Genomic DNA, 27,188 nt, shown 5'->3' on the forward strand with positions numbered 1-27,188 from the left:
CGGCTCAGACGGTGGTGACGGACAGGAGCGGGTTGTAAACCCGGCGGCCGTCTGCAGAGCGGGTGCCATGCGCCAGCATCTCCTGGATGGTAATCCAGTTATCCAAGATCCGGCGACTCCGTTTCTTCATGGTTTTGCGGTGGCTCAGGGCCAAGATGTTGACCTCCCCGGACACCCCGCGGGCTTCGCTCCCTTCCCGTTCCCTCAAGCAGTCCAGCCGGCTCTGCATCATAAACTCGCGGCGCTTCCGCTGCTCGCGGGCCCGGATCAGGTGCTGCTTGCGCTCCTCCTTGCTCCAGTAGCGCCCCATCTTCATCTCGCTGACGGCGTCGTCGTCCGTGGTCATGCCGCTGCGCTCCTCGCGGATCTTCATGGCTCTGGCTTTCAGCAGCCGGTCCCTCACTGGCCTCTTGGCCACGTAGCGCGTACCGTCGCTGCGGACCTTCACTTTCCATTCCATGCGGGGCTCTCCTTTGCCCCCGAGAGAGTCTTTGCATATGCTGGCAAGGCTCATGGGGCTGATGGGCGGAGGAGGCTCTTCCCGCTGCCGCCGGCTCAGATAGGGGCTCCCTTCTCCCCCCGCTTTGGGGCTACGCCGCACCCGCTCCTCCCGTCGGAATTTGGGCTGCGGCGGCGAGGGCGGGGCAGTCCGGTTAAGGTTGGGGGGCTCAGCCAAGCGGCGCAAGGGGCTTTCCAATAAGGGGGTGCTGCGGCAACTCTCCCCAGTGTTGTAGGCACTGGTGCTGTCTTTGTCCGAGCGTTCCGGCAACTCCGTGATGTCCGACAGCTCGTGCTTCTTAGGTTCTCCTTCCAAGGCGTACAGTCCTTCCTCCTCCAGCAACCATGCTTTCATGCACCGCTCGCGCAACTGCTGCATCTTCTGCGCTCGCAGGATGTTGCGGCACTTGAACTCCAGGTGGCGGAGTTCCTCCTCCAGCAGCGCCACCTCGTTGCGGTTGACGTCCAGCGCCGAGCTCACCAAGCCCGGCTCGTTGCCGTTCTCCAGGTGGCATTTCAGCTCCAGCAGTTCCCGGTAGCGCTCGTACTCCTCGTCGGTCAGCCCCGGCATCAGGTCGGTGCCCACGGCGCTCGGCGGCTCCCCCGCCAGCAGCGAGTCCATGCTGTAGTGGAAGTCGCGGGGCTGCAGGCTGGGTCCGAATTTTCGCAGGCTCCCGGGGGTGTTGGCGGCGCTGGGGGCTTCGTCCCCGAGGAGGTCGTGTTCAGAGCTCTCCTCGTTGCGGGTGCTTTCGTCGGTGCGCCCGACGCCGCTGTCCAGCTCCTGGCTGTTGGTCAGGGGGGTGGCGGGATCCCCAGCAGGCTTTTCTTGGAGAGGTTCATTCTACAGAGAGGAAGGACACAACATCATTAAAACAGAATGAAGCAGGGATATCATTCTTCGGCCCAGTGTTTTAGCCGTGTTCAGTCCCTTTGTGTTATCGTTAGACCTCACATTGGCAGAGCCAGCTTTGAACTCATCAAAGGCAGAGCCTGTGGCAGATTCTCGCAGGAGCCAAAACACAAATCAAAGTCTTTTTACCGCTGTTACAGTTGCCAGGCGACAGCGGGAGGGCTTTGGGGGGGGGGCAAAACCCCAGGGGTGATTATCAATATAATTTATATAAAAATTGAATAGCAGTGGGGCAAGTATGCATACCTGCTTTATGCTCTAGGAATCCATAGAAACTATGGTAAAGCAACAGAGTTCCCAATGATTCCTAGAGCTACTCTATGTCACTTCTGCTTTTTTTTTTAAACCGGAAATGACATCATGTTTGTTTGTTTGTTTTGTTTTTGCCCTGCTACAATTCAGAGAGGTGATGGGCAAAGGGGGGGGACGGGGGACTCCCCGCTCCAACAAGGGCTTGGCAGCCTTGATTATTCTGCACGCAACAAGAGATCTGTTGCTTGCTTCATCCAAAGCATAGGCCATGGATCACCATAAAATGTGGCTTCCTAGTTCACATCTTAACCGCAGCAATGTTCACCACAACCAGTTGGGGATAACTAACACCAATTAGCAGCGGTCTTATGCCCAGTGTATTGGCCGCGAGTGGAGTTCTGGATGCTATGCCTGCGTGGGGGTATCCCATTATAAATCTGCTTGTTGTGGCTCTCCGCTCCTAAAAAAGATGAGTGTTTCAGAGGCATGAGGGACAGTATATATGGCTGCTGCTGCTTCCCCCCTCTCGAACGCGTACCTGCTGATCCGGTGGTGAAAGGAGCCGCCGGGGTCTCGTTCCCGCTTCGTGGTCAGAGCCTAAGTCATCTAGGAAATCCTCCCGGTCACTATCCTTCCAACGCTTGGACAACTGGAAGAGGGACAAGAGACAATGGCAAACAGGATCCCAACCCAACGCGGGCTCTTTAGAACATAAGAAAAGCTGGATCAGGCCAAGGCCCATCAAGTCCAGCAGTCTGTTCACACAGTGGCCAACCAGGTGCCTCTAGGAAGCCCACAAACAAGACGACTGCAGCAGCATTATCCTGCCTGTGTTCCACGGCACCTAATATGATAGGCATGCTCCTCTGATCCTGGGAGAATAGGTATGTATCATGACTAGTATCCATTTGGACTAGCAGCCATGGATAGCCCTCTCCTCCATGAACATGTCCATTTCCCTCTCAAACCTTCCAAGTTGGCAGCCATCACCACATCCTGGGGCAGGGAGTTCCACAATTTAACTATGCATTGTGTGAAGAAAAACGTCCTTTTATCTGTTTTGAATCTTTCACCCTCCAGCTTCAGCAGATGACCCCGCATCCTGGTATTATGAGAGGGAGAAAAACCTCTCCCTGTCCACTCTCTCCATACCATGCATCATTTTATAGACCTCTATCATGTCTCCCCTTAACCACCCTCTTCCCAAGCTAAACAGTCCTAAGCGTTTTAACTCCTCCTCCTAGGGCAGTTGATCTAGTCCACTGATAACTTTGGTTGCTCTTTTCTGCACCTTCTTAAGCTCTGCTATATCCTTTTTTAGGTGTGGTGACCAGAACTATACACAGTGTTTCCTCACTGCATTCAAGTAACCCTCTTTACCTCTGCAGCTATATTTTGCTGCCACGTTGTCATAATAGTATCCTGCTCATCAAATGCTAAACATGGGGAAATTGGAGATGTCCTCCCAAAACCCCAACCCAACCCCTGAATACCTTTCCGGCATTGTCACCACGGATCTATACAGCCATATTCCTCAGCTGGATTTGAGTCCACTAGCAGCTTGGAGAACAAGATTTTCGGGGTATCGGACACAGGGAGCTTTGACTCTTGAAAGCTCATACCCCGAAAATCTTCTTGGTCTCTAAGGTGCAACTGGACTCAAATCAAACTCATCTACCACAAACCAACATGGGTACCCTTTGGAATTATATCCCTCTGAGGAATCCTGAACTGTTTATATTCCAGTTCGCATGGACAGACTTTGATTAAAACCTTTCCCTTCCTTGGTTCTAAATCAGGGATGACCAACTTATTCGAACGTGGTGAAGGATGGGCAAAGCTTTTGAGAGCTGGACGGTAGGGTTGTGCAAAAAAATAAATAAATTCGGTAAATACCTCCAAAAATGCCTCCCCCAGAGCTCATTAAAAAACTCCCATGGGGAAAGCCGAAGCCAAAAAAAGCCAAATACCTATTTGGCTGACTTGGTGATGGGCTATCCGGCTTTGGCTTTATTCCCAGGTTTTGGTATTTGGTAAAACCGAAACCTGACTATTGCTGAAATGGCTAATTTCGAGTTTATTTTTGGTTTGGATTTATCAGTATGCACAACCCTACTGGACGGTTACACGCCCCCCCTCCTGTATCTTCCCCTGTAACGGTATATATGTTGGCTGGGGAGTGTCCAGCCCCCACCCCCATTGAAAGACTTTTCTCATCCCAAATGAGAAAATGTTACAGAACACCACCACCAAAGGCTCAAAAGCATCCCCTCGTTTACAGCTAAGAGGGACGCCAACCAGAGAGAAGTTTGCAAATTCCTTTGCCTTTGGGAGGGACGCCAACCAGAGAGAAGTCTGCAAATTCCTTTGCCTTTGGGACTCCCTTCCCAAGTCCACCTTTCCAGATTCAACACGCTGTCCACCCCACACTTCTGAATTGGCCAAGCCAAGCATCTAGGTGCCTTTCACCTCGGTCTCTGGTCTAGCCAGCAGCAGAGAGATGTTGGTCCGTTCCTCCTGGGTGAGAATTGCTACTGCCTCCTCGCGGTTCTGCACCTCCATCCCATTAATCTACGAGGGAAGGAAATGTAGGGGCGGGGGGAAGGCAGGTTTAAATTCACGCACAAAGTGTTCACCCTCCTTGCACAAAAGCGCCGCCCCCGCCCCCCCCCCCCCGGGCCCCAAAGTCACCTGGACGATACGGTCTCCTTCCCGGATTCGACCATCCTTGGCAGCAATACTGTTAGGGTTTACCTGGTGTTATAAAAAAAAAGAGGGAAATGAACATCAAGGGGATAAATCGAGTATCTTGGTTTTCCTACTGGTACTCCCCTTTGTATGGCCTGACGTGGATGGCCCAGATTAGCTCAATCTCGTCAGATCTCAAAGCTAAGTGGAATCTGCTCTTGCTTGTACTTGGATGGGAGGCCACCAAGGAAGTCCAGGGTTGCAATGCAAACCCAGGCAATGGCAAACCCCCTCTGTTCGTCTCTTGCCCGGAAAACCCTAAGGCAGGGGTGTCAAATATAAGGCCCAGGGGGGTGGATCCAGCCCCTTGAAAGCTCTTATCCGGCCCACAAGCCAACCAAGGAAGCCACTCCCCCCCCCAGTCCTGAGGTGTCCCAAGGTCACCCAGCAGGCTTCGCATGGAGGAGTGGGAATCGAACCCAGTTGTCTAGATTAGAGTCCGCTGCTCATGTGGAGGAGTGGGGAATCAAAACTGGTTCTCCAGAGTTGAGTCCGCCGCTTATGGGGAGGGGTGGGGAATCAAAACTGGTTCTCCAGATTAGAGTCCGCCGCTCATGGGGAGGAGTGGGGAATCAAACCCAGTTCTCCAGAGTCGAGTCCGGCGCTCATGTGGAGGGGTGGGGAATCAAAACTGGTTCTCCAGATTAGAGTCCGCCACTCATGTGGAGGAGTGAGGGATCAAACCCCGTTCTCCAGATTAGAGTCCGCCACTCGTGGAAAAGTGGGGAATCGAACCTGGTTCTCCAGATTAGAGTCCGCCGCTCATGTGGAGGAGTGGGGAATTGAACCAGGTTCTCCAGATTAGAGTCCGCCGCTCATGTGGAGGAGTGGGGAATTGAACCTGGCTCTCTAGATTAGAGTCCGCCACTCTTAACTACTACACCACGCTGGTTCTCAAGAGATTGTGATTGTAAGCCGCTTTGAGACTTCTTACGGTAGAGAAAAGCAGGGTATAAAAACCAACTCCTTCATCTTCCTTTTGAGTAAATATGGTAGCTGCTTACTCCAAACACGCTCCCTGTCTCTGTGCTCCGATGTCACCATAAGTTTGTGGACTTTCTAGCCCCTCCTCTTGATTCCGTTCTCCTTGCCTTGAGAAAGCTACCTTCCCCACCGATGTTTCTTAGAACTGCTAGTGCATTTTTATCCCCGCTTTCCTCCACAGAGCTCAAGGCGGTTCACACGGTTCACCTCTCTTCTTCAAGGCAAGTTAGGCTGACAGAGAATGGCTGGCCCAAGGTCAACCGTTGAGTTTCATGGCAAATGGGGATCGGAACCCAGGTCTCCGCAGCCCACCTCCATCACTCTTAGCACCCACAACAACTAGCTTACTGGCTAATCTGCCAATGCTAGCATTGGCACACTCCAACAAGGCCTCTACCAACATCTGGAACTGTCCGGAGCAGGGGTGTCAAACATACGGTCCACGGGCCAGATCTGGCCCCTTGACAGCTCTTGTCCGGCCCGTGAGCAAGCTGAGACAGCCACCCACCCACCCCTCTTGATCTGGGCTGGTGAGGAATGGCCTGGCCCGACCAAGTGACATTCATGTCATATCCGGTCCTCATAGCAATTGAGTTCGACACCCTGGTCTGGAGCAATCTTAGGAATCTCCTTCTGGTCTCTACCCCAGTCAGGAACACGTGTGGCCTGCTCTGGTTCTGGGGAAATTTGTCAACCCCCTTCCCCCCCACATTCAGCATAGGGTTGCCAACCTCCAGGTGGTGGCCGGAGATCTCCCACTATTACAACTGATCTCCAGCCGATAGGGATCAGTTCCCCTGGAGAAAATGGCCGCTTTGGCCATTGGACTCTATGGCACTGAAGTCCCTCCCCAAACCCTGCCCTCCCCAGGCCCCGCCCCAAAAAACCTCCAGGTATTTCCCAACCCAGAGCTGGCAACCCTAACTGAACAGTCCAGGATCTCCGTTTCTCAAAACTTGGATCCTCAGCCCCCGCATGCAGTCCTCTCTCTCTGTTTCCCCCCGGCCCACACGTCGACCGCCCCCACCTCTCCAACATAGATGCCCACGTCGTCCTCGTCATCAGTTCGGTAACAAACCATCAGGCCCAGCTTGTCCCGGTGACTGGATTTGTACAATTCCACCTCCTGCGGGACAGAGAAAAGCAGACGCAGCAATTATCTGTATGTTGGTCTTTCTCCCCTCTGTATTGTTAGCTGCTCGGAGACCCCTCTGGGAAGAAGAGCCCAATACAAATGGACTAATAAATACATAAATACTCTCCACTCCCCCTTCTCTGAAGATCCATCTGCACAGAGTGTATCTACCCTGCCTGTTATCGCTTCCGTCAGTCAGCAGGGTTGCCAGCTCTGGGTTGGGAAATACCTGGAGATTTTTGGGGCGGAGCCTGAGGAGGGCCGGGTTTGAGGAGGGGCTTCAATGCCATAGAGCCCAATTGCCAAAGCAGACATCTTCTCCAGGGAAACTGATCTCTATCGGCTGGAGATCAGCTGAAATAGGAGATCTCTGGCTAGTACCTGGAGGCTGTCAGCCCCAGGTGACATCCAAGGCTAAAACATGCCTTTTGATTGTCCAGACTGGCATTGTTTTCTAGGGTTGCCAACCTCCCAGCGGTGACTGGAGATCTCCCACTATTACAACTGATCTCCAGGCGGCAGAGATCAGTTCCCCTGGATAAAAGGGCCGCTTTGGCCATTGGACTCTATGGCATTGAAGTCCCTCCCCTCTCCCAACCCTGCCCTCCTCAGTCTCCACCCCCAAAATCTCCAGGTATTTCCCAACCTGGAGCTGGCAACCCTATCGTTTTCCCATTCCAGTATTTAGCTCTTCAGCAAGCATTATTATTGTTATGATTATTTATTTGAATTTATCCCCTGCTTCCTTGCCAAATGGCACCAAGGGCAGGAAGTTGGACGTAAATCCCATCACGTTGGTTCATGCAATGAAAATGGTGGGAGGAGGGGAAGAGAGTGGCGCTTACGGTCGGGTCTGTTGCCAACCTGGGGCTCCCAGCAAAGGTCGTCCAACTTTGCCACCCTCTAGAGTCAACCCCAGATCCTGGCACCAGAGGTTTAACAAATAGTGGAAATGCATTCCCAGAAACTGCAGACAGTCATCAGGAAACAGCTCCCAAACCCACCACGTTCTCACCTCATATTCCAGCTCCTCGGCCCGCTCGGTCTCCGGAGCACCTCCATCCATGAACTCCACGGGATCATAATACTCATGGCCAATCGAGGGGCTGTGGAACAGAGGAAGACAAAAGGCAATTAGGAGGACCAGGCAGGCAATGGCAAGCCACCTCTCTACCTCTCTTGCCTTGACTTAGATGGTGCAGGCTAAGCAGGGTCAACTCTAGTTCGTACTTGGATGGGAGACCACCAAGGAAGTCCAGGGTTGCTCCGCAGGGGCAGCCAATGGCAAACCACCTCTGTTGGTCTCTTGCTTCAGCTTGGATGGCCCAGGCTAGCCCAGTCCCATCAGATCTTGGAAGCTAAGCAGGGTCAACTATGGTTTGTACTTGGATGGGAGACCACCAAGGAAGTCCAGGGTTGCTCCGCAGAGGCAGCCAATGGCAAACCACCTCTGTTGGTCTCTTGCTTCAACTTGGATGGCCCAGGCTAACCCAGTCCCATCAGATCTCGGAAGCTAAGAAGGGTCAACTCTGGTTTGTACTTGGAAGGGAGACCACCAAGGAAGTCCAGGGTTGCTCCGCAGAGGCAGCCAATGGCAAACTGCCTCCATTCGTCTTGTTCCTTGAAACCCTACAGGATCACCATCCGTCAGCTGCAACCTGTTGGCACTTTCCTCCACCACCACCACAGTGGACAGGTGAAGCGCATAACAGTTGGAACAGGAATTGGTTTCCAATTCACGGTCATGAAGTGGGACGGCAAAGGAAGGTCATTTCCATCTGGGGAGTACTCACAGATCTGGCAGGCCGTAGGGTTCCAAAGTCACGGCCGGGGGACTCGGCGGCCGCAGCCTTCCTAGCCCCAGTAGGTGCTCAAAGGTGATGTCTGTCTGGGTCCCGCTGTCCACCAGGGTGGCCAGGTCCCCCTGGGGGGCAGGGCCCTCGCTGCCCCCGCCGCGGCTGCGGGGACTGCGCCGGAGCACCTGGATGACCAAAGGTTCCTTGGAGCACCGCAGAGCTTCCAGGGTCTGCTCCTGGGAGAGACGAGAGAGCTCCCGGCCGTTCACCTGCACGGGAGGGAGGAGGAAGAGATCAGCTAAATAAATACATGGAAGGAAGGAAGGAAGGAAGGAAGGAAGGAAGGAAGGAAGGACAAGGAGAAAGAGAAAGAGAAAGAGAAAGAGAAAGAGAGTTGTTTTTTATATGCTGACTTTCTCTACCACTTAAGGAAGAATCAAACCGGCTTACAATCTCCTTCCCCTCCCCACAACAGACACCCTGTGAGGTAGGTGGGGCTGAGAGAGCTGTGACTAGCCCAAGGTTACTCAGCTGGCTTCATGTGGAGGAGTGGGGAAACAAATCCAGTTCACCAGATTGGCCTCTGCCACTCCTATAAAGGAGTGGGGAATCAAACCCGGTTCTCCAGATTGGAGGAAGGAAGGCAAAGAAGAAGAGTTGGTTTTTATATGCCGACTTTCTCTACTACTTAAGGAAGAATCAAACCGGCTTCCAATCACCTTCCCTTCCCCACAACAGACACCCTGTGAGGCTGAGAGAGTTCAGAGATAACTGTGACTAGCTCAAGGTCACCCAGCTGGCTTCATGTGGAGGAGTGGGAAATCAAACCCAGTTCTCCAGATTAGAGAGAGAGAGAGAGAGGGAGGAAGGAGAGAGAGACATGGTAAGACATATTTCCTTGTGAGTACCAAATTCTTATGCTCCTTTTACCCAGCCTGCTGAGGGCCAAACAACATGTTTTATTATTATTTCATTACTTTCTTTATACCCCACCTTTCTTTGGGGACCCGAAGCAGCTTACATCTTTCTCCTCTCCTCCTCCTGTCTACTCAGACTGGCAGGAGTTCTCCAGGGTCCCAAGCAGAGGTCTTTCACATCACCTACTACCTTCCTTTAAACTGGAGATGCCAGGGATTGAACCTGGGACCTTCTGCATGCTAAGCATCCCTCCCCTCTGTTGGCAAGCAGCTGATTGCACATTAAAAACAAAAGACCTGCCGTGAAAAGAATGGAGGTTGGAGGAGGGGCCGTGGCTCAGGGGTAGAGCCTCTGCTTGGCATGCAGAAGGTCCCAGGTTCCATCCCCGGCATCTCCAGTTAAAGGGACCAGGCAAGTAGGTGATGTGAAAGATCTCTGCCTGAGACCCTGGAGAGCCGCTGCCGGTCTGATTAGACAATACTGACTTCGATGGACTGGGGGTCTGATTCAGGATAAGGCAGCTTCATGTGTTCACGTGAGGGTTTCTGGAAAAAGACTAAAAGGTTCTTGCAGAGTTTTTTGTGGGGAGGGGGGTCTTTCTCCCATCTCATTTCTCTTTGCCTTTTTTCCCCCACATCTGCACTCAATTCGGTGATGCACCGTGAGAAAATTTCCTGTCTAGCAAACCTGCACTGAAGTGCCAGGAAACTCCGTGCAATATTGATCGGAATGGCATGTGCCACAAATATTAAATTCTGTGCATCAAAGTGATGAATGCATTGCCCGTGATTTGTCCTTCATTGTAAAAATGTGCTGTTGCTATTCTCCTTTGGGAGTTTGTTATCTTATGGGGGGGGGGCAATCACTTACAATATGTGTCCATGGTAGGGTTTCTACTAATTATTATGGACAGAAATTTCCTGACAAACTATCAGTGTAAAAGAATGAATGGACACCAATCTGACATTGAAATCAAAACGGCTTGGAACCTGTAGGAAAGCTCTGCTAAGTAGGGTTGCCAACTCCGGGTTGGGACATAGCTGGAGGTTTTTGGGGTGGAGCCTGAGGAGGGTGGGGTTTGGGGAAGAGAGGGACTTCAGTGGGGTGTTGTGCCATAAAGTCCACCTTCCAAAGTGGCCATTTTCTCCAGGGGAACTGATGTCTGTCGCCTGGAGATCAGTTGTTTCTAACTTAAAAAAAAATTAAAATCATAGAGTTGGAAGGGACCACCAGGGTCATCTAGTCCAGCCCCCTGCACAATGCAGGAAATTCAAAACTACCTCCCCCCACCCCACAAACGTCCCCAGTGACCCCCTAGTCCGTGCCCAGAAGATGGCCAAGGTGCCCTCCTTCTCATCGTCTGCCTAAGGTCATAGAATCAGCATTGCTGACAGATGGCCATCTAGCCTCTGCTTCAAAACCTCCAAGGAAGGAGAGCACACCACCAACCGAGGAAGCCTGTTCCACAGAAGAACCTCTCTAACAGTTGGAAAATGCTTCCTAATGTCTAGATGGAAACTCATTTGATTTAATTTCAACCCGTTGGTTCAGGTTCAACCTTCTGGGGCAACAGAAAACAACTCGGCACCATCCTCTATATGACAGCCCTTCAAGTACTTGAGGATGGTTATCATCTCCCCTCTCAGTCTTCTCCTCTTCAGGCTAAACACACCCAGCTCCTTCAACCTTTCTTCATAGGATTTGGTCTCCAGACCCCTCCCCATCCTTGTTGCCCTCCTCTGGACATGTTCCAGATCTCCAGCCACCACTTGCAGGTTGGCAACCCTACTACTAAGGGAAGGCACGTCCAGCCAGGGAAGAGAAATTCCTCGCCTTCATCCTTCCACCCTCACAGAAATGCTGTTTTTGTGGGACAGGAGACCCCAAAAGAATAGGCGGGGTTGGACGTCTGCAGGAGGCAGAATTGGCACAGAAAAAATCCCTCCTTCCGTTTGTGAAAATGTAGCACGGGACCCCAGCTCATATTTAGAAACCAGCAGGGGAACACTTCAGCCTCCCCAAATTTGCAGGTTCTGATCTCTAATGCACCGTCTTTCAACATAAGAACTTAAAAGGAAAACTCCAGCGTGAAACGGCTGGACTGGGGTTTATCGAGATTTCACGTTCCCTCCCCTCCTGGCTTGGAAGAGAGAGAAAAAAACCCCTTGGGGTTTCTCATTACTTGCAGGTGTTAACTAACTCAGCCTAGCTACGGAGCGTTCTCCGCAATTCTTCGGATTAGATCTGAACAAGCGGGGGACCCGCGGGTACGTGCGGGGAGTGTCTCATCCCCCCCCCATATCCCCTCCCCAAACCATTCCCATTTTTCCTTCCCTGCTTCCTTCTCTTCCTCACACCCACCAGACAGCCCACCTCTATCTGTCCCCCCACAGCCTTCAGCTTTTCTTCTCCCTTTCTGTCCTCCTCCATCTACCAAACTACCGCTTTATTTTTTCCTCCATTCTTTTCTCCCCTTTTCCTGCTTCCTTCCCTCCCTTCCATCTTGCACCTTTTGTAGTCTCCTCCACGCACCCCCCACCACCACCTTTGACTGACAGAAACCAAAACTTGGAAGGCTGGGCTGTATTGTTGCAGTTACCTAGCAACCCCCTCAATGGCCACCGAGATCTCGGTAGGCATTAATCTCTTAAAGCTACAGACGAACTGTTTCTACTCTTTGGGGTGTTTTAAGCCTCCCAATGTATTTTAGGTGCAGCCCATTGGGGCAAACAGGGCCTACTCAGGGCTGTTTCAGGTTGTGAGAATGGTGCGGGAAGGATTAAGAGCGCTCTCCCGGCCATGCGCATCATGGTCTCACTCCAAATCGGGCTCACGAGGCCTGGGAATTCAGTTCCCAGCACAGAAACCACGATGCATGCCTGATGACACAGACCCGGTCACAGGGGGCACAATGAAAACACAGCATATAGTCAGGCCCCGAGTGCGAAGTCTGGAGTGCACAGAAACGGGCAGCGTTTCCATGACCAGCAATGCCAACTGCCCTATGAGGGGCGGTTAAAACTCTTAGGGCTGCTTAGCTTAGAAAGAAGGCGGTTAAGGGGAGACATGATAGAGGTCTACAAAATTATGCATGGTGTGGAGAGAGTGGACAGGGAGAAGCTTTTCTCACTCTCTCATAATACCAGAACGCGGGGTCATCTGCTGAAGCTGGAGGGTGAGAGATCCAAAACAGAGAAAAGGGAGTATTTCTTCACACAACACATTGTTAAACTGTGGAACTCCCTGCCCCAGGATGTGGTGACGGCTGCCAACTTGGAAGGCTTTAAGAGGGGAGTGGACATGTTCATGGAGGAGAGGGCTATCCAAGGCTACTAGTCCAAATGGATACTGGTCATGATGAATACCTATTATCTCCAGCATCAGAGGAGCAGGCCTATTATATTAGGTGCCGTGGAACGCAGGCAGGAGAATGCTGCTGCCTTCATCTTGTTTGTGGGCTTCCTAGAGGCACCTGGTTGGCCCCTGTGTGGACAGACTGCTGGACTTGATGGGCCTTGGTCTGATCCAGCAGGACTTTTCTTATGTTCTTATGGAGGATGGAGCTATCCATGGCTTCTAATCCAAATGGGTATCAGTCATGATGCATAGCTATTCTCCATAGTCTCAGAGGAGCAAGCCTATTATATTTGGTGCTTTGGAACGCAGGCAGGACAATGCTGCTGCAGTCGTCTTGCTTGTGGGCTTCCTGGAGGCACCTGGTTGACCACTGTGTGGACAGACTGCTGGCCTTGATGGGCCTTGGTCTGATCCAGCGGGGCTTTCCTTATGTCCTTATGTTCTTTGATGTGGAAAGGATTCTCTGAACGGAGAAAGTCTGCAAAGAGCAAGAACCCTTTCTCCCGAGATGGAAGATGGACGGCCCTGAGCTTGCCGGGATTGTTAATTTGATCCACCCTTGAACATGTAAACAAACCACGCAGGCTGTGGGGAGGTGAAGGGATGTTGTCACCAGATAAATGACCATGTAAAACAAAGCCATTACAGCAGTGGATGTAGAAGGAGATAAGGTCTGCTTGTTTGCACATTCGGAGATGGCTCTCCGGGGCTGTCATGGACTTATTATCACCGCAGGCCGGAATCTCCACTGACACACAAAGAATTCCAGGTTGCTTTTCAGACAACTGCAGCAGCATTATCCTGCCTGCGTTCCACAGCACCTAATATCATAGGCATGCTCCCCTGATCCTGGAGAGAATAGGCATGCATCATGACTAGTATCCGTTTTTACTAGCAGCCATGAATACCCCTCTCCTCCATGAATGTGTCCACTCCCCTCTTTAAGCCTTCCAAGTTGGCAGCCATCACCACATCCTGGGGCAGGGAGTTCCACCATTGAACTATGCGTTGTGTGAAGAAATACTTCCTTTTACCTGTTTTCAATCTCTCACCCTCCAGCTTCAGCAGATGACCCCGCATTCTGGTATTACGAGAGAGGGAGAAAACCTTCTCCCTGTCCACTCTCTCCACACCACGCATAATTTTATAGACCTCTATCATGTCTCCCCTTAACCTCTCAAGGTCAGCATTGTCTACTCAGACGTAGGGGCTCTCCAGGGTCTCAGGCAGAGGTCTTTCACATCACCTCCTGCCTGGTCCTTTAGCAGGAGATGCCGGGGATTGAACTGGGGACCTTCTGCAGATGCTCTACCACTAAGCCACAGCACGCTCCTGCGATGGTTATACCTACAGCTAGACTCCATTTCCCAACTTTGTTCTCCTTTTGCCTTCAACGGCGGCAAGGCGAGAGGAAATTCACAGGAGAAAGCTGTCTACCCAAAGGCTGGGGAAAGCGCACACTGAATTTCTGAATGACTCATAATTCAAAGCTTGAGAGCTAGAAAAGAGCACGCCTTTGCCACTAGTGCCACTAACCACCACCTGTGCCAACGTCATCAACGTGCCCATTCATAAAAACCACCCACCTCCCTTCACGCATTTCTTCCAGTCCTATTTATGGGTATCTGTTATGCAGATGACAACTCAGGGAAGAGAGGAAGTGTCTTTTGCTATTTCTATTTCGGCTGTGCAAGAAAAGAGCAACCAAAAGGATCGGGGAGGAGGGGGGCTAGAGCAACTGACCTATGAGGAGTGGTTGAAACACTTAGGGCTGTTTGGCTTGGAAAGAAGGTGGTTGAAGGGAGACATGACAGAGGTCTATAAAATTGTGTGTGGTGTGGAGAGAGGGGACAGGGAGAGGGTTTTCTCCCTCTCTCACAATACCAGGACGCAGGGTCATCTGCTGAAGCTGGAGGGTGAGAGATTCAAAACAGAGAAAAGGAAGTCTTTCTTAACACGATGCATGGTTAAATTGTGGAACTCCCTGCCCCAGGATGTGGTGATGGCCGCCAACTTGGAAGGCTTTAAGAGGAGAGTAGACATGTTCATGGAGGAGAGGACTGTCCATGGCTACTAGTCAAAATGGATACTAGTCACGGTGCATACCTATTCTCTCCAGTATCAGAGGAGCATGCATATTATATTAGGTGCTGTGGACCACAGGCAGGATAATGCTGCTGCAGTCGTCTTGTTTGTGGGCTTGCTAGAGACACCTGGTTGGCCCCTGTGTGGACAGACTGCTGGACTTGCTGGGCCTTGGTCTGATCCAGCAGACCATGTTCTCATGGAGGACAGGGCTATCCATTGCTACTGGTCAAAATGGATACTAGTCATGATGCATACCTATTCTCTCCAGGATCAGAGGAGCATGCCTATTATATTAGGTGCTGTGGGATACAGATAGGATGGTGCTGCTGCAGTCATCTTGTTTGTGGGCTTCCTAGAGCCACCTGGTTGGCCCCTGTGTGAACAGACTGCTGGACTCGATGGGCCTGGGTCCGATCCAGCAGGGCTTTCCTTATGTTCTTATGTAAGGGCCGTCACGCTCTCACCACAATCTGCACCCAGCAGTTGTCCCTGCGCACTTGTTCATTTCGTCTCGCAAAAGGCCCCTGGTGACACACCCGCCTCGTACGCGCGCACCCGCGCAATTCCAGGCGTCGTGTAGATGTATTTTGCCGTGTGGATCTCCGCCACCTCTTTGCGTCACGGATTGACGCACCTGTGGGTGCGTCACCGTGGAAGGTGCGGAGGGAGGGTTTGTGTTGCGCTGCCGTTTGCGGAACACCATTGTGTGTGCGCGTCTCTCTCTCTTTCTCCATCACTGCAGCTGCAGTTACCATGGCAACTGGAGTGATTGATACAGGCATCTGCAGCTGGGGAGACGGGAAATATGGGGAAAGGGGATCAAACGCCGTGCAGATCTCCTCTGCGCTCCCTTGCCTTGAAGTCCAGAAACCGGCAGCGCCGTTCCCTCCTGCCTCCTCACTCATTTTGAATTACAAACAGGGGGATGGGGGGGGGGACACAACCAGGATGGCCCGGGGGTTGGGGGGGTTCGCAGGGGGAGCCCCCAGCGCCGGTGGAGGGCGCAGGGCTGCTTTGGGCCGGGCTGGGGGAGAACCGACCCGAAGAGGGAAGAGGCTAAAATTTTGTCGAAAGCTAGAAAAGTCAGGGCCCGTCTAGCGGTTCGGGGAGGGCCGTGGGGGGGGGACACAGGGTGGAGGGAGATGTTCTCCGTCTTAGGAAGGCCCTGCCGGAATTTATAACGGATGCTAATCACATTCCTGCAGGCGAGGCCGGAATGAGATCCAGCCCCGAGCCTGCCGCAGATGGTCCCCCACCGCTTTCCTTTGTGTGCGTCTCTTCCCCCCCTTGTCCTATTTCCCTGTCTCTTCCAGAAACAAGCACCCCCCTTCCCAGAGAGCCCTCTCTCTTCTTCTTCTCATGCCCCCCAACCCCAGCTCAGCCTTGGCCTCTTTGGAGACTTTACAATCCCACCTTCCCAGTTCTGGCTGATTTCCCCCCTCCAGTTTTTTTTTGCAAGCAACCAGGGCCAGGAACCGGGGTTAGCACACTCAGCCGGGTCCCTCTGCAGCAGAGAACGGCAAATGGGTGGTGCCAAGGTATTTTGTGTGCATTAACTGTGATGCTGGTAGATGTGTGTGCCTATGTGCAGGGAACAGGGATGCCAGGTCCCTCTTCGCCCCCTGCTAGGGTTGCCAACCTCCAGGCACTAGCTGGAGATCTCCTGCCGTTTAGCACGTCCCAAGAGACTCTTGTCAGAGTAGCTGGATTTTTCCATTGGATGGTGAAATTGAGATGGGGTGATTATTGTGTGTGGTACTTCAGAATAATGAGATGCCAGGATAACTTTATATATAATGTATGTTTCAATATGTGTGTGAATATATACTTTTGAAAAAAGTTTGAATATATGCTGCTGAAATTAATTTGGAGCCTGATTTAGTTATATATATATTGTATAAGGGTTTTTGGCCATAGTGGCTTCTATTTGTATCTAACTTTCAAAGGTGCAGCTCGAGTTTTGTTTCGTTTGCTTCAACCTCCAGGTACTAGCTGGAGATCTCCTGCTATTGCAACTTCTCTCCAGCCGATAGAGATCAGTTCACCTGGAGAAAACGGCCGCTTTGGCAATTGGACTCTATGGCATTGAAGTCCCTCCCTTCCCCAAACCCCACCCTCCTCAGGCTCTGCCCCAAAAGCCTCCTGCCGGTGGCAAAGAGGGACCTGGCAACCCTATTTGGTGGACTCTGTGGCAATGTACCCCACTGAGGTCCCTGTCCTCCCCAGGCTCCACCCCAAATCTCAAGGAGTTTCCCAACCCGGATCTGGCAACCTTACCTCCCACCCCCCTGGGTTGGGACCTGCCAACCTTACTTATGGAGACCCCTCGTGGGGTTTTCAAAACAAGTAACAAACAGTGGTGGTTTGCCATTTCCTGCCTCTGGTACAGGATGCCCAGGCTGGGAAATACCAGGAGATTTTAGGGATGGAGCCAGAAGAGGGTGGGAATTGGGGAGTTACTTCAATGGGGTATAATGGCATAGAGTCCACCTTCCAAAGCAGCCATTTTCTCCAGGGGAACTGATCTCTGTTGTCTGGAAATCAGCTGTAATCCCAGGAGATCTCCAGCCACCTCCAGCCACTACTCTGGTAGCAAGCCTGGACTTTCTTGGTGGTCTCCTATCTAAGCACTAACCTAGGGTTAGCCAACCTCCAGGTACTAGCTGGAGATCTCTTGGTATTACAGCTGATCTCCAGCTGACAGAGGTCAGTTCACCTGGAGAAAACGGCCGCTTTGGCAATTGGACTTTATGGCATTGAAGTCCCTCCCCTCCCCAAACCCCGCCCTCCTCAGGCTCCGCCCCAAAAACCTCCAGCCGGTGTCGAAGAGGGACCTGGCAACCATACACTAACCCAGGGGCCAACCTTGCTTAGCTTTTGAGAGTTGATGAGATCAGGCCAGCCTGGACCATCCAGGTCCGGGTAACCCTCCTCATAGTTAGCTTAAAAACAAAATACTTAAGAACCGCACGACTGAATCCGACCAATGGTCCACCAAATGCAGCATTGTACCTCAAACAGTGGCCAAACAAATACCTCCGAGAAATGTGCAAGCATTTGTGCACGCTGCATCAGCACTCCCTAAATCTGTGCCTGCAACATCTGGTTCTCAGACATATTCCAGTGCATGACATTCAGTTATCATTGCTAGACCACTCTTCCATGAATTTGGCTTATCCTGTGTCCATCCCCACATCTTTGGGAAGTGAATTCCCTAAGTCAAGTATGTTGTCTTCATTGGTAAAAGCTCACTCAGACCGGATCTAACGGCAAGAAATGTGAGAGCAGAATCTTGCTGTAATGGGTTTTAATGGCAGACAAGGAAGGGACCACAAAGGCAAAAGAAGAAGAGTTGGGTTTTATATGCCGACTTTCTCTACCACTTAAGAAAGAATCAAACCGGCTTACAATCGCCTTCCCTTCCCCTCCCCACAACAGACACCCTGGGAGGTAGGTGGGGCTGAGAAAGTTCAGAGAGAGCTGCGACTAGCCCAAGGTCACCCAGCAGGCTTTGTGTGGAGGAGTGGGGAAACAAACCCAGTTCACCAGATTAGAGTCCACCATTCACGTGGAGGGGTGGGGAATCCAGCCTGGTTCTCCAGATCAGAGTCTACCGCTCCAAACCACTGCTCTTAACCACTATACCACGCTGGCTCTCAGTCTGTGAGAAGAGAGTGGTTGCTCCACCATTTCTACAACAACCCTACGAGGTAGATCAGGCTACAAGAGAGTGACTGGCTCAAGATCTCCCCACAAGTTTCATGGCTGAGTGGGGACTGCCCTCCGTCATTCCTAGGCCAGCGTTCTAACTAGCAGACCACACTGTTTCTCAGTCAGCCATACACACGCCAGGCAGTGGGAGGGGGCCGTGGCTCAGTGGCACAGCATCTGCTTGGCATGCGGAAGGTCCCAAGTTCAATCCCCGATGTCTCCGATTAAAGGGATCGGGATACAGGGGATGGGAAGGACCTCTGCCTGAGAACCCAGAAAGTTGTTGGCAATCAGGATAGACAAGATTGACCTCAGGAGACTGAGGCTCCGACGTACTTTAAGGCATCTTCAGGTGTCATAAGAACATAAGAAAGGCCATGCTGGATCAGACTGGATCAGACCAAGGACCATCCAGTCCAGCAGTCTGTTCACACAGAGACCAACCAGGTGCCTCAAGGAATCCCACAAACAAGACGACTGCAGCAGCACCATCCTGCCTGCGTTCCATGGCACCTAATAGAATAGGCACGTTCCTCTGATCCTGGAGAGAGTAGGCATGCATCATGACTAGTATCCATTTGGACTAAGGTAAAGGTCCCCTGTGCAGGCACCGGGTCATTCCTGACCCATGGGGTGTCGTCACATCCCGACGTTTCCTAGGCAGACTTTGTTTACGGGGTGGTTTGCCAGTGCCTTCCCCAGTCATCTTCCCTTTACCCCCAGCAAGCTGGGTACTCATTTTACCGACCTCAGAAGGATGGAAGGCTGAGTCAACCTTGAGCCAGCTACCTGAAACCGATTTCCGTTGGGATCAAATTCAGGTCGTGAGCAGAGCTTGGACTGCAGTACTGCAGCTTACCACTCTGCGCCACGGGGCTCTTCTCCATTTGGACTAATAGCCATGAATAGCCCCATCCTCCATAAGAACATAAGGAAAGCCCTGCTGGATCAGACCAAGGTCCATCCAGTCCAGCAGTCTGTTCACACAGGGGCCAACCGGGTGCCTCTAGCCAGCCCACAAGCAAGACGACTGCAGCAGCATTGCCCTGCCTGCGGTTCCATAGCACCTAAGATCAGGCATGCTCCTCTGGTCCTGGAGAGAATAGGTATGCATCGTGACTAGTATCCATTTGGACCAGTATCCATGGATAGCCCTCTCCTCCCTGAACATGTCCACTCCCTTCCTAAAGCCTTCCATGTTGGCAGCCAACCCCCCATCCTGGGGCAGGGAGTTCCACCATTTACTGTGCGTTGTGCGAAGAAATACTTCCTTTTATCTGTTTTGAATCTCTCGCCCTCCGGCTTCAGCAGATGACCCCGCGTTCTGGCATTAAAACGACGCAGAAGCAACCCTTGAAATTAGAAATTCCTCATCACCGTCGGACTTTCACAACGCAGTTCTTCGATGCAGCCTTCAATGTGTTAACTGGCGTTCTTTGGAGATTTCTTGGCGCGTATAAAATAAATTTCACGTCTGAGAGACGGGCAGTTAAGTGTCTATTTCTACTCTAGGCAAAGTGTACCTATAAATCTCCTAATGACTGCAGCAGCCCAGAATCGGGCCATTACTCATTCACAATTCAGTCCTAACAAACAGTTGCATTTCCCTCCCGACGGCTTGGATCTGCCTGAGTCTTGTTATTCCCCGTTTCCACCGACTGTCGTTTTGCTTGTTTAATGAAGGAGAAATCTGTCCAGTCAGCACACTTTGCCTCTTGGTTTCCCTTTGCTTCCGATTCAATATGCAAACAAACTCCAGCGCACGAAGCCAAGCTGGTTTGCACTCCAAATGCATTTCTGCTTCCACGAAACAAGGCGCTGTGACTCATCTCGCAAACAGTTGTCGCGGCAGATATCGGACTCTGTCCAAAGACGAGTCGTCGTTGAACGCTACTGAAGAATCTCAAAAAATCTGCTTGTAGGTTAATGCGGAAAAATCGGAAAGTATATTACTAAAAGAGCTAGATTCGAGTCCCGTAGCACGATACGCTTTTGAGAGTCAAAAGCTCCTCTCCCTAGGGGAGGGGCCGGGAATCAGTGGTAGAGCATCTACTTGGCAGGCAGAAGACCCCAGGTTCAATCCCTGGCATCTCCAGTTAAAAAGATTACGTAGTAGGTGATAGGAAAGACCTCTGCCTGAGACCCTGGAAAGCGGCTGCCAGCCTGAGTAGACAATACTGACCCTGATGGACCAAGGGTCTGATTCAGTAGAAGGCAGCTTCATGTGCGTTCTCGTGTGTTCAGCAGATAAACTTTCCTTCGACAGATAAGCTTTCGAGAGCTTTGACTCTCAAATGTTTACATCACAAAAATTGTATTGGTCTCTAATAGGGTTGCCAACCTCCAGGTGGTGGCTGGAGCACTCCTGCTATTACAACTGATGTCCAGCCGACAGAGACCAGTTCCCCTGGAGAAAATGGCCACTTTGGCAATTGGACTCCATGGCATTGAAGCCCCTCCCCTCTCCAAACCCCGTCCTCAGGCTCCACCCCCAAACTCCAGGTATTTTCCAACCCGGAGTTGGTAGCCCTAGTCTCTAAGGTGCTCCTGGACTTGAATCTTGCTCTTCTACTGCGGAGCAACACGGCTACCCAGTGAAATTATATTACTAAAAATATCTGAAAGCAATCGCAAGAGCTAGCATTCTTGGCCACAACCCAGCGTGACCAAGAGATGGGACGGGGCAACGCCAAGCAGAAGGAAACAAAGGCAAACCTCCGGGTTTGACTTGGCCACTCCACCTGTTGGAAACCGAGACTGAAAGGCAGGACTTGGGATTAGGGTTGCCAGGTCCCTCTTCACCACTGGCAGGAGGTTTTTGGGGTGGAGACTGAGAGGGCAGGGTTTGGAGAGGGAAGGGACTTCAATGCCATAGAGTCCAATTTCTCCAGGGGAACTGATATTTGTCACCTAGAGATCAATTGTAATGGCAGGAGATCTCCAGCCACCATCTGGAGGTTGGCAATGTTAATGCTTACTTGGGAGTCAGTCCTTCTGAACTCTGATAAAGTTTCTGCTGAGTAAACATGAACTGCGTTTCACCAGCTGCAGTTAACAAAGAGGGGAGCGCCCCACCGGTGGATGTGGGAACCCAGCAACAATAGGGTTGCCAGATCCCTCTTCGCAAGCAGCGGGAGATTTTGGGGCGAAGCCTGAGGAGGGTGGGGTTTGGGAGGGGAGGCACTTCAATGCCATAGAGTCCAATTGCCAAAGCGGCCATTTCCTCCAGGGGAACTTATCTCTATCGGCTGGAGATCAGTTGTAATAGCAGGAGACCTCCAGCTAGTACCTGGAGGTTGGCAACCCTACTTGTGATGCTGGAAGGGGCAGAAAACTGAGATTACAGTGTTCTTCTTGCCCAGCAACAGAGGTCTTCTCCAACACCTTTCACAGTTGGTTGTTAGTTTTGTTATGAAGAGGCTAAGAGAGAAAGGACCCCAGGTTGCTGATAATGTATATGTCAAAGAGCAACCAAATGGAGTTGAAAGAAATTTAAGGCCCTATATGGCTTGGGACCAGGGCATCTGAAGGACTGTCATGAACACATGAAGCTGCCTTCTACTGAACCAGACCCTTGGTCCATCAAAGTCAGTATTATCTACTCAGACTGGCAGCAGCTCTCCAGGGTCTCAGGCAGAGGTCTTTCACATTAACTACTTGCCTGGTCCCTTTAACTGGAGATGCCAGGGATTGAACCTGGGACCTTCTGCATGCCAAGCAGAATACCACTGAGCCACAGCTCCTCCCCAAAGTCTTCTCCTATACGTTCCTGACCGGGAAATATGATTGCATGGAGAGGCCCTCCTGACTGTCCCATCAATCAAAGAGGATTGTCTGGGGGTCCCACGAGACAGAGGCTTTCGGGTGGCAGCCCCACGATTATGAAACGACCTCCCCAGAGAGGTGCTCCTGGCTGCCTCATGGTCGATCTTCAGGACGCAGTTGAAGATGGTCTTATTTCAGACAGCATTTGACTAATTTTAGTTCATATTTATCAGCAGTCCTAATGGGAGTTTTAAAATTATGACTTTTTAATGGGGTTTGATCTGTTATACTTCTTTTGTTTTTATGTTGTTTTAATTATACTGTAAGCCACCTTGAACTGACCCTAGACGCTAAAATGACTAAACTGAGGCTGTCGTATTTTGGTCACGTCATGAGACGACAAGAGTCACTGGAAAAGACAGTCATGCTAGGAAAAGTTATGGGCAGCAGGAAAAAAGGAAGACCCAACAAGAGATGGACCGACTCAATAAAGGAAGCCACAGCCTTCAATTTGCAAGATCTGAGCAAGGCTGTCAAAGATAGGACATTTTGGAGGACTTTCATTCATAGGATCGCCATGAGTCGGAAGCGACTTGATGGCACTTAACACACACAAGCCACCTTGAGTTCCTCAAGGGAGAAAGCAGCTAATAAATATTTTAATAAATTAATCGGCTAATTAATATTTATATAGCCTCTCTTGCCCCTTCCAAAATAAAGCAACTATGAGGAGGAGGAGGAGGTGGAGGAAGAGGAAGAAGAATTGATTTTTACCTGCCAACTTTCTCTACCACTTAAGGGAGACTCAAACCGGCTTACAATCACCTTCCTTTCCCCTCCCCTCAACAGACACCCTGTGAGGCAGGTGGGGCTGAGAGAGTGTGACTAGCCCAAGGTCACCCAGCTGGCTTCGTGTGTAAGAGCGGGGAAACAAATACAGTTCACCAAATTAGCCTCCGCCGCCCATGTGGAGGAGTGAGGGATCGAATCCGGTTCTACAGATCAGACTCTACCGCTTCAGTCCCCAAGAATCAAGACAGCCTTTGTGGACAGACTTACAAATCAAAGGATTTGTAGGAGAAAAGGGGAGGACAAGTTCCCTGGTATAAGCGAACAGTAAATTGCAGTTCGAGAAGCCATCTCCAATTCTTGACTTAACCTACAAAGATCCTCTTTGCTAGTTCGCCGATAGCAAATGAATGGTTTCGGCAGCAGTACGGTCACTTGGACGGTTAGATTATTGCCACTCTTCTTCGTCGATCTTAGCTGCCAAAGCCACACAGAACTACTGGCATAATATATCTTTCAGGGGTCTTCCCTGAACAGAGAAACAATATTATGTGGGAATCCTGTGAGAGTCGGGATGCTGGACCAGACGGACCACTGGTCTGATCCAGCAGGGCTCTTCTTATGAAGGCCTCGCCCTCTCTGCTCTGTTGCTGGTTGGCCATTGTGGAGAAGGGAACTGGTTGGCCATTGTGTGAGAAGGGATACTGGACTAGATGGACCCTCACTGGTCTGATCCAGCAGGGCTCTTCTGATGTTCTTATCAGGGGAAGGCCTCAGCTTCTGTGCTCTGTTGTGGGACCTCCAGAGGAACTGGTTGGCCACTGTGTGAGATAGGATGCTGGACTAGATGGACCACTGGTCTGATCCAGCAGTTCTCTTCTGAGGTTCTTATTAGGAGAAAGCCTCAACCTCTGTGCCCTGCTGCTGGACCTCCAGAGGATCTGGTTGGCCACTGTGTGAGACAGGATGCTGGACTAGATGGACCACTGGTCTGATCCAGCAGGGCTCATCTTGCATTGAGACCCAAGGCCTTTTGAAGCACTTCAAAGACTGAATATCACCTCATCCCGAAGCCTTGATCCTGCCTGGGAATACAAGGACCAGTCCCAGCCTAGCCTTTGGGGATCCAGTCCTAAAGGATGGATCTTCATTAAAAGAACCACTTGACAGATTAATCGGGGCAAATGTCTGCTGGGCACCGCAGCAGGAACCTGTACGGTGCGCGTAGCCGAGGACATCCATGCCCACCCAATGTTTTGATGTGTACGTACAAACTGCGCGCCTTCAAAACATAACATGCGAGGTCACCTCAGAACCAGTAAGCGCACTGGGAAAAGGACACAGAAGAATACACTCAGGTATTGATGATCCGCACAAAGATACCTTTGCTGTCTGTGTGCGGTTGTGTGTGGTCAAAAAAGGAACACAGCTATGTGTCAAATAATTGCGTATGCAAGCTGATCCCGGAGGCTTATTTGGTTTCCCGGCGGAGATACCTGATGCTTAGAAGCAGATATGCTTTACTCTGCCGATATTTAAAAAAAAACATGCAAAGCTTTGTATGCCTGTGCGCATGAAGATATGATCCACACCTAGAGTGTACATTCACACACACAGAGAGAGGAGTAGCCCATACATCTGGAGACAATTCTTTTTAAATTACAAATTAGACTTATTGCCAATTGTTCACTGCGCATCCCTTGGTGAACACTATACAAAGATATTGTCGAAGGCTTTCACGGTCAGAGTTCATTGGTTCTTGTAGGTTATCCGGGCTGTGTAACCGTGGTCTTGGAATTTTCTTTCCTGACGTTTCGCCAGCAACTGTGGCAGGCATCTTCAGAGTAGTAACACTGAAGGACAGTGTCTCTCAGTGTCAAGGGTGTAGGAAGAGTAATATATAGTCAGAAAGGGGTTGGGTTTGAGCTGAGTATTGTCCTGCAAAAGTATTGTCCTGTAAGTATCAAGATAATGTGCTAATGAGGGTATGGTATGTTAATATGGAACCATTGTATCCTGAAGTGATCTGTAAATGTGTGTAATCCAAAGCTAATCTGTATGGCTATTGTTGAATGATGTCTTTGTCTGGAGGTTTTTCAGGGCAGGAAGCCAAGCCTTATTCATTCTTAAACTCTCCTCTTTTCTGTTAAAGTTGTGCTGATGTTTATGAATTTCAATGGCTTCTCTGTGCAATCTGACAAAATAGTTGGTAGAATTGTCCAGTCTTTCAGTGTCTTGGAATAAGACCCTGTGTCCTGTTATTATTCCAAGACACTGAAAGACTGGACAATTCTACCAACTATTTTGTCAGATTGCACAGAGAAGCCATTGAAATTCATAAACATCAGCACAACTTTAACAGAAAAGAGGAGAGTTTAAGAATGAATAAGGCTTGGCTTCCTGCCCTGAAAAACCTCCAGACAAAGACATCATTCAACAATAGCCATACAGATTAGCTTTGGATTACACACATTTACAGATCACTTCAGGATACAATGGTTCCATATTAACATACCATACCCTCATTAGCACATTATCTTGATACTTACAGGACAATACTTTTGCAGGACAATACTCAGCTCAAACCCAACCCCTTTCTGACTATATATTACTCTTCCTACACCCTTGACACTGAGAGACACTGTCCTTCAGTGTTACTACTCTGAAGATGCCTGCCACAGTTGCTGGCGAAACGTCAGGAAAGAAAATTCCAAGACCACGGTTACACAGCCCGGATAACCTACAAGAACTATACAAAGAGACCAGAGAAAGAGAGAGGAAATCGCGTCTCCGATACCACACTAGCCTGAACGTCAGTGAAATGTCCACGCCGGGAAATATATATCCGTGTCTACGCACCCAAATCATTCACCCGTATGCACATGTCTATATTCTCACCGGTTATATAATACGGCACATATTAAGCATATGCATACAGGTATGCACATCTGGTAATATAACCCTGCAAACGGGGTACAGAATAAGCGGTACACCTTTTCACTGAATACCTTCGAACCTCTGCTTAATTCTTCTGCCCCAAAGGTTTCGCTCGTGGGGAAACTGCCTTTGTACCTGGGATCTGGGGATAAGGGGGGGGGGGAGACGGGAGGGGGGGAACCAGCAGAACGGAGGCACAAGACAGGACTGAGAAAGACCAGGATGGGTGGATGGGATCTATCAATGGGTGGAGAGGAGAGAATCCCGTCTAGGGGGAGGGGGGGCAGATATTTGGACGGAGGGAGATGTTAGACAACAAAAAGACCCAGAAAGGAAAATGCAGGGAAAGAGAAGACCTGGACAGAAAGAAGGAACACATTGTGGGGTTAAATGGCTAAGATGAACAGAATTGGGGGGCGGGGCGGGGATGAATGGGTGGGAGCAGGAGAATGAATGAATACCTGTCTAATAGGGATCTGTCCCACTCCTCGCCCCCCACCTTAGCTGTTCTTTGCCACCCTGGGGGTCCATTTCCTTCCTTTCTTTCTCTCCCCCCCTCTCTTTTTGCAGCGACCCCTCCCCACCATTTGAGGGGCTGTATGCTATGGGGAAGGGGGGGGAGACCAGTTGCTAAGCAACTCCCCCTCACCCGGGTACCTGTTCCCCTCCCCCACTGCAGCAGCAACCCCCCCAACCCCTCCCGTGCCAGGGGCTCCCCTCTTCACCCCCATCCACCCATTCCCCGTTAAAAAGGCACCCCTGTTTTGCACGCACCCCCCAAAAAATCCCAGGTCGCCCCTTTTTCTTTCAATGCAATGTATCCCCCCTCCCCACAGGACCCCCCCCCCATTAAAGCAACTCTCTCCAGCCCGCCCCACGCCTACCGTGTCCCCATGCAACCCTATCTCCCCCCCCCATTACCTTTCACACCCTTTGGATGCTCCCCCCCCAAGCACAGGCTCCTCACCTCCCCACCCTTCCAACCCCCCAACCTGTCCCCCAATTCTGGTGCATTCTCGCCTTCCCCCCCCCATGCATTCAACCCCCCCATGCATTCAACCCCCCCATGCATTCAAACCCCCCCCCCCATCTTACCTGCAGCATGACCCTATATTGCTCCTCCGGCTTCTCCACCACGCACATGTTACATCCCATGGCGATGGATGGGATCGGGGGGGAGGGTCGCCCTCCCGGGGGGGTCCTACAGGTGGGGGGCGGCGGGCTCCCGGCCCCCCCACCCCGGCATAGCCCTGGGCGGGGAGGGTGGGGGTGCCCTGCGACCCCTTCAGCCCCCGGGGGG

General features: G+C 51.2%; 1 protein-coding gene across 1 annotated transcript; it reads right to left on the bottom strand.

The window, feature by feature from the left end:
• Positions 1–27,188, bottom strand: PDZD4 (PDZ domain containing 4). Its single transcript, XM_056855985.1, has 8 exons — positions 26,984–27,188; positions 8,321–8,592; positions 7,543–7,633; positions 6,420–6,518; positions 4,352–4,414; positions 4,130–4,231; positions 2,193–2,309; positions 1–1,339 (listed from the first exon to the last, which is right to left on the bottom strand). The coding sequence occupies exons 1-8, from the start codon at positions 27,041–27,043 to the stop codon at positions 5–7; spliced, it is 2,139 nt and encodes a 712-aa protein (XP_056711963.1). The 5' UTR covers positions 27,044–27,188; the 3' UTR covers positions 1–4.

This window comes from Euleptes europaea, chromosome 1 (genome assembly GCF_029931775.1).
Source record: "Euleptes europaea isolate rEulEur1 chromosome 1, rEulEur1.hap1, whole genome shotgun sequence".
Lineage (NCBI taxonomy): Eukaryota > Metazoa > Chordata > Lepidosauria > Squamata > Sphaerodactylidae > Euleptes > Euleptes europaea.

Coding starts and splice junctions, on each gene's coding strand:
- PDZD4 (XM_056855985.1), bottom strand. CDS start 27,043: ATGGGATGTAACATGTGCGTGGTGGAGAAGCCGGAGGAGCAATATAGG. Junction 8,593..26,983: donor AATATAGGGTCATGCTGCAG/GTAAGATGGGGG, acceptor CCTCCCGTGCAG/GTGAACGGCCGGGAGCTCTC. Junction 7,634..8,320: donor CCCTACGGCCTGCCAGATCT/GTGAGTACTCCC, acceptor TCTGTTCCACAG/CCCCTCGATTGGCCATGAGT.